Source organism: Halictus rubicundus, chromosome 14, assembly GCF_050948215.1.
Source record: "Halictus rubicundus isolate RS-2024b chromosome 14, iyHalRubi1_principal, whole genome shotgun sequence".
Taxonomy (NCBI): domain Eukaryota; kingdom Metazoa; phylum Arthropoda; class Insecta; order Hymenoptera; family Halictidae; genus Halictus; species Halictus rubicundus.
In genome coordinates, this window is record NC_135162.1 from 3,190,294 (window position 1) to 3,207,312 (window position 17,019).

The 17,019-nt window shown below is 35.1% G+C and overlaps 3 protein-coding genes and 1 non-coding gene across 5 annotated transcripts in view; 2 read left to right on the top strand and 2 right to left on the bottom strand.

Moving 5' to 3' along the window:
• Nucleotides 1-17,019, bottom strand: part of LOC143360931 (neuronal calcium sensor 2) — a 602,579-nt gene that overhangs the window by 514,972 nt on the left and 70,588 nt on the right. For both annotated transcript variants that reach the window (XM_076800137.1, XM_076800139.1), the window contains exon 2: nucleotides 5,042-5,091. The gene's annotated coding sequence lies outside the window, so the exon portion shown is untranslated. The remainder of the gene's footprint in view (nucleotides 1-5,041; nucleotides 5,092-17,019) is intronic.
• Nucleotides 6,724-8,395, top strand: LOC143361005 (uncharacterized). The gene is made up of 6 exons (XM_076800245.1): nucleotides 6,724-6,854; nucleotides 6,961-7,024; nucleotides 7,146-7,371; nucleotides 7,438-7,543; nucleotides 7,727-7,939; nucleotides 8,170-8,395. Exons 3-6 carry the CDS (start codon nucleotides 7,266-7,268, stop codon nucleotides 8,393-8,395), a joined length of 651 nt encoding a protein of 216 aa, XP_076656360.1. The 5' UTR covers nucleotides 6,724-6,854; nucleotides 6,961-7,024; nucleotides 7,146-7,265.
• LOC143361136 (U1 spliceosomal RNA) lies at nucleotides 12,107-12,268 on the bottom strand. Its single transcript, XR_013083420.1, has one exon. It is a non-coding gene; the product is annotated as a U1 spliceosomal RNA (small nuclear RNA).
• LOC143360834 (uncharacterized) lies at nucleotides 12,443-15,139 on the top strand. Its single transcript, XM_076799986.1, has 2 exons — nucleotides 12,443-12,927; nucleotides 14,278-15,139. Exons 1-2 carry the CDS (start codon nucleotides 12,690-12,692, stop codon nucleotides 15,033-15,035), a joined length of 996 nt encoding a protein of 331 aa, XP_076656101.1. The 5' UTR covers nucleotides 12,443-12,689; the 3' UTR covers nucleotides 15,036-15,139.

The following is a 17,019-nucleotide window of genomic DNA, read 5'->3' on the forward strand; positions in this document are numbered from 1 at the left end:
GTTGAATTCGTCTTAACATCAGCTATAACATTATGAGATCGAAAATATATCTTAACAGTTAAAAAATTAAATTGATCCTCACTTTTTATAAAAAAAAAATTTTTTCCGAAATTTTATGTATTGAAATTTGTAGACATCTGAATACTGTTAATCTTTTGTTGGAACCTTTTTTTCGTCAGATTATCGGAAACCCTTGAAAAATCGTGGCGCTTGTGGAGTACGTGCACCGAAAAGCTAGAAAAAGTATTTTTACACGTAAATTATGTTAAAATGATGTAAATTATTATTGTAATACAAAATATGTAGATCATGAAATGTTTTAATAAGTAGATATGTATTTTAAGAATATTTTTAAATTATTACCATTAATTTGCGTACGTAAAACACTTCTAAACGCTAATACTAAATTAGCTATAAAACGTCAATCTGGACAAATCTGGAACCAAACTTTATTAGCTTGGAATCGCAAATCTCTACCGAATATAATGAGACCAGAAAGACCATCGGGACTCACTCAGAACCATAATAAAATCGTTAATGAAGTCTTATAATTGTAAAAATAATTTCTGAATTATTGATCATATTCAAATATTAATAACTTTATAAATGAGTATAATAAAAAAATGAAAACAGTCTGAGAGTGTAGTCCATACTTACCTAAAAGATATCCATAAAGCAAAAAATTACACAGCTTTTTTAAAGCATGTAAAAATCACTAATAAATGTACGATATGTTATAGCATGATTGGAAAGGCAATACAAGTCATAGAATCTCTCGACTTTCGATTAAGTTTAGACATTCATAAACTTACAAATGAATAAAAACAATTTAGTACAATGTTCTACACACATTCAACAACTTCGAGCAATAAAAAAATTACAGTTTACGTTAAATTTTTGAAATTGACTTTTTTCCGGCTTTTCGGGCCAAATACCCCACTGTGCGGCGCGACGCGGCCACAACATTGTCGCGTATATCGGTGTGAGGCTAGAAGACCACTACTAATCCAATTACAAAACTTCTTTATTTTTCATTATTTTTTTATGAAACTTTTACCAACATATTCGTGGCATTTTTCCGATTAAAATGACACCAAATATGATATAATTCCGATGATATTTACTTGTGTAACAAGCATTAAAAGTTTCGAACTCAGAGAAGGACAGCGTATGAGGAAGAAAGAGACGCGACGAGTCGAAGCGTTCGGAAAAGATCAAAGCTCGCGTGAGCGCAGGCCTTTAAATGAAAAATGTAACTTCTTTATTATTAATTATTTTTTTATGAGACTTTCACCAATGTATTCGTGGCATTATTCTGATTAAAATGATACCAAACGCGTTATAATTCGGATCACATTTACACTAATTTTTCGTTAATGTAATTGTTATGGGAAGTAACTTTCATCGTTCATTATACAGGTAAATATCATAGGAATTATGTCATATTTGGTATCATTTTCATTACAAAAATGCCACGAACATCTTGGTGTGAGTCACATAAAAAAAATTAATGATAAAAATAAAGTTAAATAAAGTTTTAATTTGAAGGCCTGAGCTCACGCAGGTCTTTAATAACTTTACGGGAAACAGAAATTGTCCAAATTGTCCAAACAGAAATTGTTACGCGAACGCGTCCGCGGCTAGACTTTTCTGAAGTCGACGAAGGTCGTAAATCTCCGTCCGAATTTTCTTCGTCGTCGCGAAACGCGTTGGACCTTATCACTATTTCTAGGGATAGGGCTGATAAATTGTTTAACGTATGACACTGATTTTGAACATTAAATATAATTCAAACTTTAACAAATACAATGTACAGTACGTGGTTACGGAATGGTTTGTAAAGAACGTGAATGGTGGACGTAAATGGTAGACGCGCGTGGTCTTGTCCTTTTGCTTTCTCCTCTATTTTTTCGGCGGACGCATACTTATACTGATTTTCGTCTTCGCCGGACAGCCAATCAGCGTGATTTTGAGTGTTGATTGGCAGCCTGGGTGACAAAGAAGTTTGCTATGAAATTTGCCAGATGGGCGAAAGATGACCTGGGTCATACTAATAAAACCTTAACTCCAGGTATCTCGCAATTTACTCGATTGGTGGGGTCTCCTTTTTATGATTATTGGGGGCTATGGAATGTCTGAAAATTTGCCTGTAATAAATGGATTGTGTCTATAAACTAATGACTTGGAATTACGGTCAGGGCGTGAGGCAGTAAGTTTCTCGCTGGGTTTTTCCGTTGCATTGGCTGCGTAACAGAAATTGTGCATCAAAACACTAAACCACTTCACTCTTGTCACCAAGCCCCAAAACACTCTTTATTTACACTTCCAAACACAAACACGTGGCGTGTCATCTTTCTGAAACAGTTGAATGCGTATCGACGGTTGCATGCTTGTGTTTTCGCTCTCGAGTTTTTTTCCAAAGTTCTTATTATCGTTAACGTGGTTGTTATTGTGGTAGTGATTGACGTGTTATATTATCTACATAATGTCAGGTATCAAACACACTTTTTTATCCATGAATCAACGCATGGATGTAGTCAAGGATTTGGAGACAGCATCAATTAAACAAGTGGCTGTAGCGCACAAAATAAGTACAAGAACAGTTTTGCGGATAAAAAAGGAGACCGCTAACATAGTAGCGAGTGCGAACAGCAGTAATGTAAAAAGGAAAAGCAAACCGAAATTTCCACGGTTTGAGGAACAATTATATTCTTGGTTCGTAGAAAGAAGAACCTTGGGAGACGTGCTATCTGATGCACTACTGTTAGAAAAAGCTCGTGAGCTACATGCTGGCAATGTAAGCTATGGATGGCTTCAAAAATTTAAAAGACGTAATAATATCCGTTTAGTCCATCTTTATGGAGAAAAAGCAAGCGCCGATGAAGCTGCAGCTCAAAGTTTTATAAAAGAATTAAAGAAACAAATTGAGGAAGAAGATATCGATTTGAATTGTATATATAATATGGACGAAACTGGGTTACTTTGGAAGGCTCTACCGTCGAAAACCCTTGCAACAAAGAAAGAAGTCAATTTGAGCGGCAGCAAGGAGAAGAAGGAGAGGGTTACCGTTGCGTTATGCGCAAATGCAAGTGGAACGCATAAGCTCAAGCCCTTCTTTATACATAAGTTCAAAAAACCAAGAGCTTTAAGAAACGGAACGGATCAGTTCCCAATTATTTATGCAGCACAAAAAAATGCATGGATGGACCATACATTATTTATGCAATGGCTTGCGTATTTTACAGAAAGCGTAAAATTATATCAATTACGCGAAGGAATATGTACACTCTGCACCACGAGAGAACCGTATCGTTTCGCGCAGCTTGATTGGCCGCGGAAGGTGCTGCGAACCTCACAACTCCCACTCCACTTCATATACGCGGTGTACCGTAATTAAACGGATTAGCATGGAAATATAGGGTATAGGAAATCGTGACCATACTATGTAAACACCCGGTATGGCGTGGCGTCACTGCGCGCATGTGCTGTGCATTGGGAAGGGAGCGTACGGAGTGGGAATACCACCAACCAGGGCGAAGATGCGCAGCGACGAACGAAAATCGGTTTTCACGCGGTACGGTTCTCTCGTGGTGCAGAGTGTAGTTTTGCTCGTTAGTGTAAATGTAAATTTATAATTCAATACAACAAATAAATATAAACTTATTCCATGTTTCCTGAAATAATTATTTTAAAAAAATAACAAATTTTCACATGAACACGATGTTATGATTTTCGTCCCGAACACCTATGTACACACGGAGAACACTGGGCATCGATCGGAATGTCAATCAATAATATATAGCGTTACCAAACAGTCCATTCCTTTGTCAACGCTAATAAAAAAGATATACGTAATTCCCTGAAAAATAATATGTAATTTTAAAAAAGTAACTTCCGGATGTTAAAAAAAAATACATTTTTCTTCAATGTTTAGTGATAAAAGATAATGAAAACACACTTCAGGTTTCAAATTAAAAAAATTTTTTTTATTTTGTTCCGACATTTTTCTCCAATTTTCCGAAAACCGTTTGTTTCATGAAAAAAAGTAATAGGACATAAAAGACGCAGCCTGTCCCGATCTATACGTTTCGTCTAACGTATTTTTCGATGCAGTCAATAATTTGGAAGATTTTCGAAAAAAAAAACGATTTTATGAGCATTTAATTAATTATTTTAATGTTTAAGGGTCCTGGTGGCACGTTTTCCCGTTACCCGAAGGTGTTCAAACTTTGTACAGATTGTTTTTTATTAACTAGAACAATACTTTGGGGGGGGGGGGCGTAAAAAATTCAAACGTCGAAAATGAGAGCCACCCTAATGAGAAACACACACTTTAAATCACAATAACTTTTTCGTATATATACCAAACGACCTCAGTTTTTCTGATAAGCTAGATTTATTAGTTTACTAGATTATATGTTGGTATTCCTGATCGCATACGTAGGTTAGGATTGTTTTTCTCGCGGTTGGCAAAAGCAAAGCGCGTGCGCAAAAAAACGACGGTTAACAAAGAGATCGAGACTGCTCAAAGAAAAGAGATGTTACACGCGTTAAAATTTTTCTCTCTATTAATATATGTATTTCGTAGTGTACAGCTATCAATAAATATTGTACGTTGAAAGTGTGAAGTGTTCCTGCCAATTACTTTCCAACATTATATGTAATGAAAATTGTGGAACAACTGCGTTTGGTCTGAATTACGAAAAAATTAGTAAAAGTTGCATTTTACAACTATTTTTATTTGGGCTTGTAATGAAAATGTAAAAGATCCTTTTTGTAGGTTCATATACATATGTTATACGTATACGTGCTGAAAATTTCATCGTAACTCGTCAATTGGTTTATAATCCTATCGGTAATTATATGTTTTATACGCAATCAGCAAGTTGAAGTTGCATCATTGACAACATTCATTTATTCTGTTATTATTTGTTAGCGATTGAATAGACAAATGCAGAAAAAAATATAAGCCGTAGTAGATTGTCTATTTGGATTCTGAAATGAAATTAAACAGGAAGAGATATGTTCACAAAGTACTCACATGTATTGTCTCCTGCGTGTAATTAGGCTGATAACGGGGACCTCGTGAATCTAGAAAACGACAAAAAATTGGTATTAGTCAAATGTTGAAATAAGTGTATCTTTGCAATGTAGATAAGTAAATACTATGAAATAAGTAATCTTCAAAATCGTTTTATTAAAAAAGTTGTATATCACATTTGAATCTTTGTTCGTTATATGTATAACAGGTTCACCAAACCTACTTAATTATTGATTCTACTAATATGTATTTTATTCGGTGGTCATCACTATATGGATAAGTTCTTGAAACTGGTATTGCGAAGTAAATATTCAATATCACGTATCCATGTTCCTATTAGGGACTGAAACGGTTCTGAAAATAACTGTTTCAAACTGTTATATATCGGTTCTGATCATGCAGTGAAAATTATTCTCGAAACAGTTATGAAGAACGATTTCTAAATAAACAAATTTTTATAATGTATAGAAATTTATTTCTATATTCATTATTATTGAATAATAATTTATTGTTAAAATAATTGTTTAAATAAATAAATTTCTATAATGTATAGAAATTTTAGAATAATTCATACCGAAATGATTGAAGAACAGTCGCTAATTGAACAGCGTAGACTTCTGCCACAAGGAGTCACTTCAAAAAACTGTTTTATAATTTCACATTTCACTCTTCCCATTTTAGTAAATTAAAAATATAAGGCCTAGTTCAGACACGGCGGAATCCGCGCATTTCCGACCGCGTGAAAATTGATAGTTATTCAGAAAGAGGCGACGACCGTGCGGATATGCAGGAGAGAGGTCGAAGCGATTGGTGCTAGCACACATCCTAAATGCACGAAATCTGCCCAACAACTGAACGCTCTCGAAAGAATCATAAAAAATAGAATCGCGCGGACGCCGCGCGGATTTTGTTTCCTGCGGTCCATCGACACTGATATATATATATATATATATATATATATATATACTATGGATTCGAGATACCGTGAAACGAATTGAAGCGGCTTTACATGCCAGCGCCGCCAGTTATACACCGGTGTACTACATCCCCCCCGTACTCCTCTTCAACCACGTGGTGCTCGTCACTTGCGAGGGAATCAGCTTAGATGGCACCACGTTCACGGCACATCACGTGATTAAACGTGATTGGACAAGACTGATGTTCGAATCTTTGCTGCTATTGGACGCTACTATTGCCGGCAAAACCACTGCTGTATGAATGTGTTTGAACGGATGGTCTGGAATCATCTCGAATTGAGTTGTCAACTGTTGTCAATTTGTGTCAATTGTTTGATTGTTGTTGCCTGTGGACCACGCGGACCGTTGCTGATCTTCAACAATCTTCAAAACCAGATTTTCCAAGCCTCTTTTATATTATATATAACTTCTTTATATTATAGAAAATTCGATTAATAAGCTCAGGAAATATTGAAAAAATACTTTGCTCAGTGTCAAATCAATTTTAAAAATAATTTTTCAAAATTGAGGGACACTTAGTGAACTTATTTTTGAGCTTATTTTTCGAATTTTACTTTGTACATTAATTAGAACATTTTTTAAAGTTTGTTTTAAAATAGTGAGGTGCAGAGGAGTGCAGCAGCAAGTGCAAAAAGTGGATGAAGACATAAGATACATTAAGTATAAATAAAAGTATGATAAATTGCAAGGAAACTATTATGGCCAGCTTAGTAGCTGTATGTGAATCTGATCATGCTTTGTTTTATTGCAGTTAGGGAGCAGTTTGTTTTATAGCGTGGTTTGACGTGTCCTGTGAGCTCCTTTTTTTATATTTATTGAACTTTCGGAGTTAGCAGGTATGTATTGAATATTAAAAATAGAAGTATGATAAATTGCAAGGAAACTATTATGGCCAGCTTAGTAGCTGTATCTGAATCTGATCATGCTTTGTTTTTATTGCAGTTATGGGTAAATGCTTAGTTTGCGGAAAGTTAAGCAACAATAACACAAATGTGTCACTACACAAGTATGTAAAGATAACATAATCTCTGTTCAATTTAGTAGTTAAATTAATTTTTTAATCATTTATTTTATTACTCAATTCTTTTTGTTTACTGTTTTTTTAATTCTTACATGATTTTGCATAGATTTCCTCGAAATGAAGCCTCATGTAAACAGTGGGTCAAAGAAATAGGTCGGGAAGGATGGATGCCTACAGATAGTAGTTTCATCTGTTCTGATCATTTTCCTGAAAACAGCATCACGGAATGCTAAGCAGGAAACGCTTAAAGCCTGGAAGTATACCCACGATTTTACCGAAAAAGTCAAGATGTGAACCACAGACGAATATCTTAAGGGAAAGTAATGGTAGAGGTAAGACACTTTGTCTTTGTTAATAAAGGGTTGCAAAGCATATGATATATACTTGTTTCCTTTCAGATAATAATGATGTTCTGGCAACTTTTGCAACAACAGAAGAAGTCCCAGAACCGATTATGGTTGTAGAATGCAATCATTCTCCTACAACCAGCAACCAGACACATAAGTTGAAATAAGTTTCAAATATACAGAGTATCCCATTTTAATCTATAAATGAAATTATCTCTTCCAATTTTTCTTATTCATAAAGCAAAAACTTACTTTAACATATTAAAACTGGCATATAATGTTACTATTTGAGGATTAATATCTGTCTACAGTACTGAACAATATTTCCCATTGCAATTAGTAAAGATTTCTCTTCACCATGCACATCAAAGACTGCAAATGTAAGGGAGAAGTGTCAAATTACAACACTACATGACAAAATACAACACGATCATTGTTACCACAATACACCACGAAGTACGATGAAGAAATTAGATCATATGCAAAGAAGATTGCAGTCCATAACGCAGGAGAATAGAAGACTCAAGCAGCAGGCCAGACGACTGAAAAAAAGGTACACTCTTTACGAGATGTGATACAAGGGTTAAAGGAGAACAGACTTCTGCCTGATAGTGTGTATTATTGCCTTTCTGCTAATGCCGATGCTTCATTAGAATTATTCAACCGCATGCTCAAAAATAGGAAAAACGTAGGCAAACTCACGCGAGACAAATACCCCCCAGCACTGCGCGCGTTTGCTTTGACTGTACACTTTTATTCACCGAAAGCGTATTCGTATATAAGGAAAACTTTCAATTTAGCGCTTCCGCACGCAGACGTCCTCAGAACCTGGTATAGTAGTGTAAATGCAGAACCAGGTTTTACTGAGGAATCTTTTGCAACATTAAAAGAAAAATCTGGCGAACTAAAAGAAAAAGGGCAAAGACTGCTTTGTGCTGTGATATTTGATGAGATGGGCATAAAAAAGGATGTCAGAGGGGTCGCGATGGGACAATGCGGGGTCATGTAGATTTAGGTGTCGGTATAAGTGGTGGGGATGACCTTCTAGAGGCCAAAAATGCCCTCGTAATAATGGTTGTGGCGCTTGGCCAAAATTGGAAACTTCCAATCGGCTATTGTTTAATTACAACGTTGAACGCCGAAACTAAAGCCAACTTATTGCGAGAGGCATTCATTCGCCTACAGAAAGCGGGCGTGACTGTGTGCAGTTTAACGTTAGACGGCCCATGTGATCATTTTGCCACAGTGGAAAATTTAGGTGCTCGAATGCATGTAAATACGAGAATGACAGAGCATGAAAATATTTATGAAATATTTAAAGTTCATTTCGCACATCCTGTGCCTGGCGAGCCAGACATTAATGTAATATTTGATGCATGTCATATGTTAAAGAACATTAGAAATTGTTTAGGCGAATACTTAGTCCTCTTTGATGGAGAAGGAAAGAAAACCGAGTGGCGGTATATACAAGCACTTGCTTTACTGCAACAGAAGGAAGGTCTACGTTTGGGTAATCGTCTTCTAACAAAACATATTGAATACCGGAAAATGGTAATGAAAGTGGCCTTAGCTGCGCAAACACTGAGTTCAAGCGTGGCCGAGAGCATTGAGTTTTGTTGGAACGCGCTTCAAATTCCGGAATTTGAAGGTGGTGGAGCAACAGCACGTTTTTTACGCTGCATCGATACAATATTTGATTTTTTGAACGTGAGGAATCCATGGGGGAGGCACCTCAAATGTCCTCTAAGACGCGATAACGAGGATATTTGGCGTCCACGTTTAATCGCGGAAATTCAATATTTATTTAAAATTAAAGATAAAAATGGAACTTCCATATTCCTCTTTCCATACATAATGTATTGCATGTATTAATATTATAATTATATTATAATGTATTGTAAATAATCGTATATCGCAATACGTATGTATTGCTGCTATGTATGCATGATTATTTGCATGTATTATTTTGAGATTTTGCTTAGTTTTGAAGCTGTCAAATTTACTTTTCTGTATGTGGAAGAAAGAATAAATGTGAAAAGTTTAAAATAAATTAAGATTCCCCTTTATTTAACAGATTTCTGATCTACATTCTGTAATCACCAATAATGTCAGTGTGGATGAATAGTACTGAATCATGGCTCCCTACTAACTTATAATTGCATGGATCACAAAGATTCACAAACGTTCATGATCGGACATAAAAGAATAACATTGAATACATTCTGTTTAATTGTACGTATAATTATACTTTATATATTATTATAACATATAATTGTACATAAAAGAAATCTATATCATATGTATTACTTGTTTATAAAGTAATTAATAAATGTATTTCGTATTATTATGAATCTAATTTCATTTACTGCTTCTCGTAAAACGTAATAAATACATACCTCCACTTCCTTTATCTATAATACTGAAGTAAATGATAATAATGTTTAGAAACATTTTTAAAATTACTATTCACTTTCTGCGAACTTCAATAATAATTACTTCTGTTTCTTTTATATTATATTTATATATTTATTTCATTATGTTCATGAATATCATTTTTTGCAACCAGTTTTTTTTTAAATTTTAACGTTCATACAAGTAGTTCGTATTATTCTGCTATATTAATACGCCTCCCTTGTAAATTCAATCTTTCAAACTTCGCGCTAGTTTCGTTAGTACACCGGTGTATAACTGGCGGCGCTGGCATGTAAAGCCAGTATCAATTCGTTACAACTTCTGTACGGCTGGCTTATGGGAATCTCGTATCCATAGTATATATATATCAGTGTCCATCGACGGCAGCCGCGCGGATTTTGTTTCCTGCGGTCCACCGGTGGCAGCCGCGCGGGCAGATGTGAACGAATATGAAGACGCCAATGTAAATAAGCACCGTGCAGTTTCCGCCGTGTCTGAACTAGGCTTAAATCGATAATTTGCGATAGCGACACGACCGTTCAGTTTAGCTGTTTAGTCGTTAGATTCTCTAATGCTACTACCATACTATCGCAAAAAACGAACGCGAGCGAGATTGTGACATAAAACATTGTATGCTTGCATACATTGTATCAGATCGTATAATATGAAATTTCGTATCATTCCCTGAAGAAGAAAACTTGATATTTAAATTCAAACGTTTTATACTTATCCAAAAGGATGTAAACAAAAATAATGGTAACTTACAGAGAACTTTTGGGAGCTTTAAAGAGGCACAACAAAAATTATAATAACCTTTACATAAACGCCTAACCACTTCAGCGATCAATTCGCGAAGGATAAGAAATTCGACATTTCATATTACATGACCTAATATATTCCGTTATTTGGTCGTTATAAAAATTTATTTATCTAAATCATTATTTTAACAATAAATTATTCTTGAAATAATAATTCAAATAGTACATTTACAAACAAATTTCTACATTATACAAATTCACATTACATTATAAAAATTCATTTATTTAAAAATGGTTGAAATAATAAATAACAGTAAATAACTGCTTAAATAATGAATATTAAGGCCGAGCATAATACAGTATACAGAATGACAGAACCGAAATCCAAACAGAAAAATAATACTTATAGAACCGAAATAATATCGGTTCTCCAGAACTGTAACCGTAACCGACATAAAGCCAGAACCGTATTCTCGTAACTGTTACACAACATATTATATATTATATAATTATAACCGTTTTCAATCCCTGGTTCAGACCAACAAACGCATCCCATGCACGTTTTTCACTCATACCTAACGGAAAAGAAATATACAGAGTTTCTAGAATTCTTACCACCCTTATTAACCCTCTTCTTCACTGATTCAACTTTTGAGTTACACGTTACGAGAACGAAGACAGTAAAAACCAAGAGGCAAAGTAAAATTGAGATAACAAAAATTTTACTGCAATCTACAATATTGGTGGTTACTCTACCAGTAATGGATTCTACGACATAATTAAATGAAAGTGTTATTCGTTGAATTGAGGAACTAATTAAAAATTTCTCAAAGGTGACAGAGCAAACTATAATACTAATTTTAACTCGGCATCCAGAAGTTGAAAAAGTTAACAATAATCCCCATATAATTTTGAAAGCTAATCGAGACTTTTATGCAAAATAAAAATTTTCTGTATTAATTGCAAAACGTAGAGAAATTGTGTACGTACGTAGTATTCGAATTAACGGCTCAACAAGAATTGGAATTATATACAAAAATATCATAATGAAAGAGTGGATTTAGAGTGGCACAAATTTCCAAGTCCAGTAGATCGTCAAATTCAAACTTCAATTTCTAGGATCAGAAATTGAGCACTCAGAAATAACCCCCATTCATTTTTGTTAAATAAGAAAGAAAATACGATCTGCGATATATGTAAAAGTACCAAATTAACACAAACCCCACCTAATAATAGAACGCAAAAAATATGAGAAATGAAAGGAAAAATGCTAAGTTGCCTAAGATCCTTACCCATATCCCTGTTAAGTTCTAAGGAGTAGATCGCCGGGTCTTGCCAAGTATATCAAATGATACAAATATGTGTAATATATATTGTAAGAAAATGTACCCTGTTGCTAATGATGACCTTTGATGTTGAAGAGCATCATTAAACAATTAAATTAACTAACTAACTAAGAATTGTAAAAAAACAACCGTTCAAAGCAGTTAATAAATAATAACACGAGACAATTATGTTGTTCAAGTATTTTAATTTTTTCAAATAATTATCCGGGAGAGCGCGAACGCAGTCCCGACTAACAAAAATTATACGTCCGAGATATCCACATTAGGGATATTCGCAAGGGTCAGCTCAACCGTAGTGCAATGGGAGAGCCTCGCCCTGGAGGAACCGCCTTCGTGATCACGGTAACCTCTACGCCAGGTAAGTATGCTTTCAGTCGCTCGTGGACGATACTTAATGTCTGTACCGCACCATTTCAACTGCGAGAAACCATTTCATCCTCGGCGCCGCCTAGCGGCAGGTTTGCGAACCATTCGTCCTCAGTCTGTATATCTGTGTGTAGTCCGTCCAGAGAGACGCGAGTAGGCTCGCTACACACATGCGGCGACCGTGCGGTACCGGAACTGCGGTTTGAAGTATTATGGATTCAATTAGACGCTGCACATTTGTTTGAAGCATACTTGCGGCGTCGCACGTCGCTCTTGCGTGCAATATTTCTCGCAGTTCCCCAAAGGAACGCACGGTCGCCGCAATCTCATATGCGATCGTTATTAGTAATGACTCATTACATTATCGCATGTCAGTCGATGTACACGGTCGCCGCACGGTCGTCGCACGTTAAAACAACGGATGTGTGTAGCGGGCCGTAAACGTCCGTTATTCTGCCGCAAAATGAACGCCACAAACGGTGGTGCATTATTAGACATCGAACTTTTCATTGAAGAAGTAAAAAAGTATCCCGAAATATGGAATGTCGCAGCGGAGGAATACCACGACAAGACGAAGAAAAGAAGTGCGTGGCTGCAGGTTTGTCGTGCTATGTACGATAATTTCGACGAAAAACACGAGAAAGATAAAAATGAAATGTGTAAGTATACCTTCAGTAAGTATGTCAGTCGTTATTATAATGTGTTATTCAACAATAAAGTGTGAGATATCAGAACTAGTATTAACTAGTATTTAGTAGTTTGATCTTTCAGAAGGATATACATATAAAAAAAGATTTGACGACACGTGACTATAAAAAACCACTTCCCGGTTATACGGAAACAAAATATTCCGCTAATTTGTTTCTTGCCTGAATCCATTGAATAGATTCTCTTGAGGGACTAGAGTTGCCGTGTTTTGTGTCAAATAATTTTTCGATACTTAATCCTTAGCACTCGAATGGCGACTGTAAGGCGCCACTAAATATTCCTGTATCATTAGTCAAAATATTTTTTACATTATTAAATTTGTTTGTATTTAATAAATTAGTAAACATTTCAGTACTGTACGAGTAAATTGCACCATTTTCATATGTATAGCATGAAAAAATATATATAGAAGGAAAATATTCTAGGTCGGAAGAAATGTTTCGTTTCAGAGTTAAAATAGCTTCGAGTGCAAAGGGTTAATATATCTTGAATGTTGATTCCATCTTGTGATCTTACATAATTATGGAGGGACAACATGTTCTAATTACTTGTATGGCTAAGTCTAAATTAACATTAATGGCTTTCTGAAAGATTTTCCATTTATTCGAGAGAATGCCAAATGTACTCTCGACAATCCTGCGAGCTCGAGGCAATCGATAATTAAAAATCCGTTTTTCATCGGATAAAACTTTTGCGTTGTAAGGCCTCATAACGTATCGCAAAAGCGAAAATTCTTAATCACGAACGAAAATAAAAGGCATATTCGGACCTTCAGTTCCTGGGAGAGGTTGGTTTTTAGGAATATTTAGGCCATGGTTTTCCAGTCTTTTATAAAAATCTGACTTCTCAAATATTGTGCTGTCGAAATCCTTCCCAAAAGATCCAACGTCTATGTGAAGAAATTTATAATTGACGTCGACAACAGCCAAAAATACAACAGAATAATACTGCTTGTAATTATAGAAAAGAGATCCACTCATGGAAGTCTTTCTGAGTCGGACATGTTTGCCATCAATCGCTCCTATACAATTTGGAAACTGACAATCTTTCTGAAATCCTGAAATTTCTTTCCATCGTTGTTCGGTAAATTCAGGGAAAGATTGTTCTTTTAAAGCATCCCAAATTGCAGTGCAAAATTTTTTAAAACTCTTCCCAATTGTTGAATGACCAATTCTATATGTTAGGTGAAGATCAATCTAGTCGCACCCACTACCCAAATATTTGTAACGGGGGAAAAACAACAAATTTGTATACATCTATCTGCTTTTTTATACTTACTAAATATATGTATTTTGCTTCAGGTACTGCATTAATTAAGAAGTGGAGGAACATTAAGGACAATTTTCTTAAAAGCATTAAAAAGAAAACGAAGTCTGGACAAGCAGCTGACAGAGGCAGACAATATATTTATGGTCGACAATTATCATTTCTACGACAAGATGGTACGACTACAAACACACAGTCCAGTTTAGAAGACCAGGAGGAAGAGAAGCTTCCAGAGAGAATTGAGGATATTGAAGAAAGATCGATTCCTAGTCGACCTCCACAATTGTATACACAAAACACTCGAAAGCGAAAACGGGATATCGAGTCAGCTTTAATAAATTTTATGAATGCTCCAGTCCCTGATCCGAAGCCAAATGCTGACAGATCCTTTTTTGAAAGTATTCTGCCATCATTAACTGGATTTAGCGAAGACCAGAAATTAGAATTTCGTTGCCAAGTATTAAACATAATTTGCAGGATTAGACAACAAAACGCCGCAGCGTGTAGCAGTGTAAATACGCAATTAAATTTTCCTCAACATTTACCTAATTTTCAACCACCTTTGCACCTAACCAACGATTCCACTCCTGCCCGTTTTAATTTTCATTCTCCAACTGTACCACACCAAAATTCATTACGCTCATCATACATATCTCCTTCATCTGCTCCTGGACTATGCACCAATATACATACACTAGTTACTCCTTCATCCACAATCTCTGTGTCACCTTCAACGTCATCCACTGTCTCAGAAACAGAGACAAATACTTGTTCTGACATGTATAAGAAGTAAATAAAAATATATTAATAATTTGTATGTATGTTCTTTACTCATTGTTACATCCTTCCATTCCTACTTCCTTGCTCTCTCTATCCAACCTCGCCATCCACCCCTTTCACACCCCGTTTTTATCTAATATCCTTTCCATTTTTTTCTTTATCCCCTCTTCCTCCCTGCATATTTCCAGCACATGTTCCCACATTTCTTCCTCTCCTCTACTAATGTCTCCCACCTCTCCCCCAATATTTCCTAATCTATATCTCGCCACCGTACTCCACTTCTCCTTTTTCCATCTTTTTCTCAGGTATTTCCTTCACCCTTATATTCTGATACCACGTATTATACCTCGATTCTATTTACTTACCTTAAAGTTACAGCTAACATTTCTACGGGAGTTATAGCACATCTAACAGTTCATCAAATGAGTGATTCGAAAATAATTAAAGAATTTTTCAGCATTTTCTCTTAAATCAGAAAAGGATGTAGCAAATCTACGTCCTGTAAATCTCGAATCGATAAAAGGATGTCTTCTTTGTTTGCAACAATAGCATTTATATACAAAATAGGCAAATACTCTACGCTTTTTTTGGGACACCTCCATCTTCGATAGTAGTAGAAAACGCAGTGAAAATCGCAGAAGCTGCAAATTAAACAAACGCAAGTGGACGCGTTTCAACTGAACCGCAATTCCGGTACCGTACGATCGCCGCACGTTAAAACAACGGATCTGTGTAGCGGGCCTAAGGGGCCGACACCATGTGAAGCGGATCACTTTCTTGTAATACGTATTTCCCGGATTTTGTTGAAATTGAAATATGTTATAGTCCATGTGAAAATAGGAGGAGTTTAAGTCATCATTTTAATATTTTCGAAATTGTTTAAATGATACAAACCATCAAAGTTTCCCACTGTGGCCAATTTTTACGAAAACTATCCTCACAAAACAATTTATATCACGGTTATTAATAGAGATAGAAACAGTTTCCATTTTGGTTATTATTGCAAAAGACAATAAATAATAATCTTTCAATAATTTATCATTTTATACGCAAATGTAATCCTTTACTGCAAAAGTATTAAAAATATTTTTGTTTTGCAAATTTGACTCCTGGTTCAAGTATCAAAAATTTGAAAAAATAGAACGGTACTCTACGATTCTTCCTGACCAAATTCCGTTTTTTAATTCGTGGAGACTCAAAAATTGCGGCCAGAACACGCCGGCAAAGGACGCACTGCTCGATTAGTATGAAAACTGGGACAAAAATAAAAAAGAAATTATCTTAGAAAGTGAAAATTGTTGTACAATTTGATTTTATTTAAATACTCTAATTTCACTTACAACTAAGAAAATTAAAACAATTGAAAATGAATTCAATTTTAGTAACCATCTTTCTCTTCTACTAAACCGAATATGTTCCGAATTGTTTAAGAAACTTAAAATATGGATTTAGAGTAATAGAATAGGAAAAAAATGATTGAGGTAACTGATGTAATTCATAATACATCCAATGATTTGATTTTTCACAAATGAACCGGGAGACAAATTTGCAAAATAAAAAATATTTTTAACATTTTTGCAGTAAAAAAATTACATTTGCGTATAAAATGATAAATTATTGTAAAAGAACAGTCTCTTGCGATGGTAACGAAAAAATAACCGTGATATAAATTGTTTCGTGAAAACCGGCCAAATAGCAAACTTTGATGGTCTGTATCTTTTAAACAAGTTCAAAGATAACCTCCTATTTTCACAAAGACTATAACATATTTCAATTTCAGCAAAATCTGAGACTCCTGTCGAGCTTCAAGGGCGAATGCGTACAGAATTACGGTTATTACAGTGATTCTAAAAAATATTCCGACACCTTTTAAAACTGAATAATTATTAAACAATTCAACCAAACTTATTATCTAAGAAGTTTTACTATTTAATGTATAAGAAATCGAATTATTACAGTAGAACGTCGACTATCCGAAGTAATTGAGAGACAAACTT

What these genes read in the sequence shown, in the direction of transcription:
- LOC143361005 (XM_076800245.1), top strand. Translation starts at nt 7,266, where the DNA reads ATGCTAAGCAGGAAACGCTTAAAGCCTGGAAGTATACCCACGATTTTA. An exon ending in AAGGGAAAGTAATGGTAGAG is followed by an intron (nt 7,372 to 7,437) that starts GTAAGACACTTT and finishes GTTTCCTTTCAG; the next exon opens with ATAATAATGATGTTCTGGCA. An exon ending in ACCAGCAACCAGACACATAA is followed by an intron (nt 7,544 to 7,726) that starts GTTGAAATAAGT and finishes CATTGCAATTAG; the next exon opens with TAAAGATTTCTCTTCACCAT.
- LOC143360834 (XM_076799986.1), top strand. Translation starts at nt 12,690, where the DNA reads ATGTGTGTAGCGGGCCGTAAACGTCCGTTATTCTGCCGCAAAATGAAC. An exon ending in GAAAGATAAAAATGAAATGT is followed by an intron (nt 12,928 to 14,277) that starts GTAAGTATACCT and finishes ATTTTGCTTCAG; the next exon opens with GTACTGCATTAATTAAGAAG.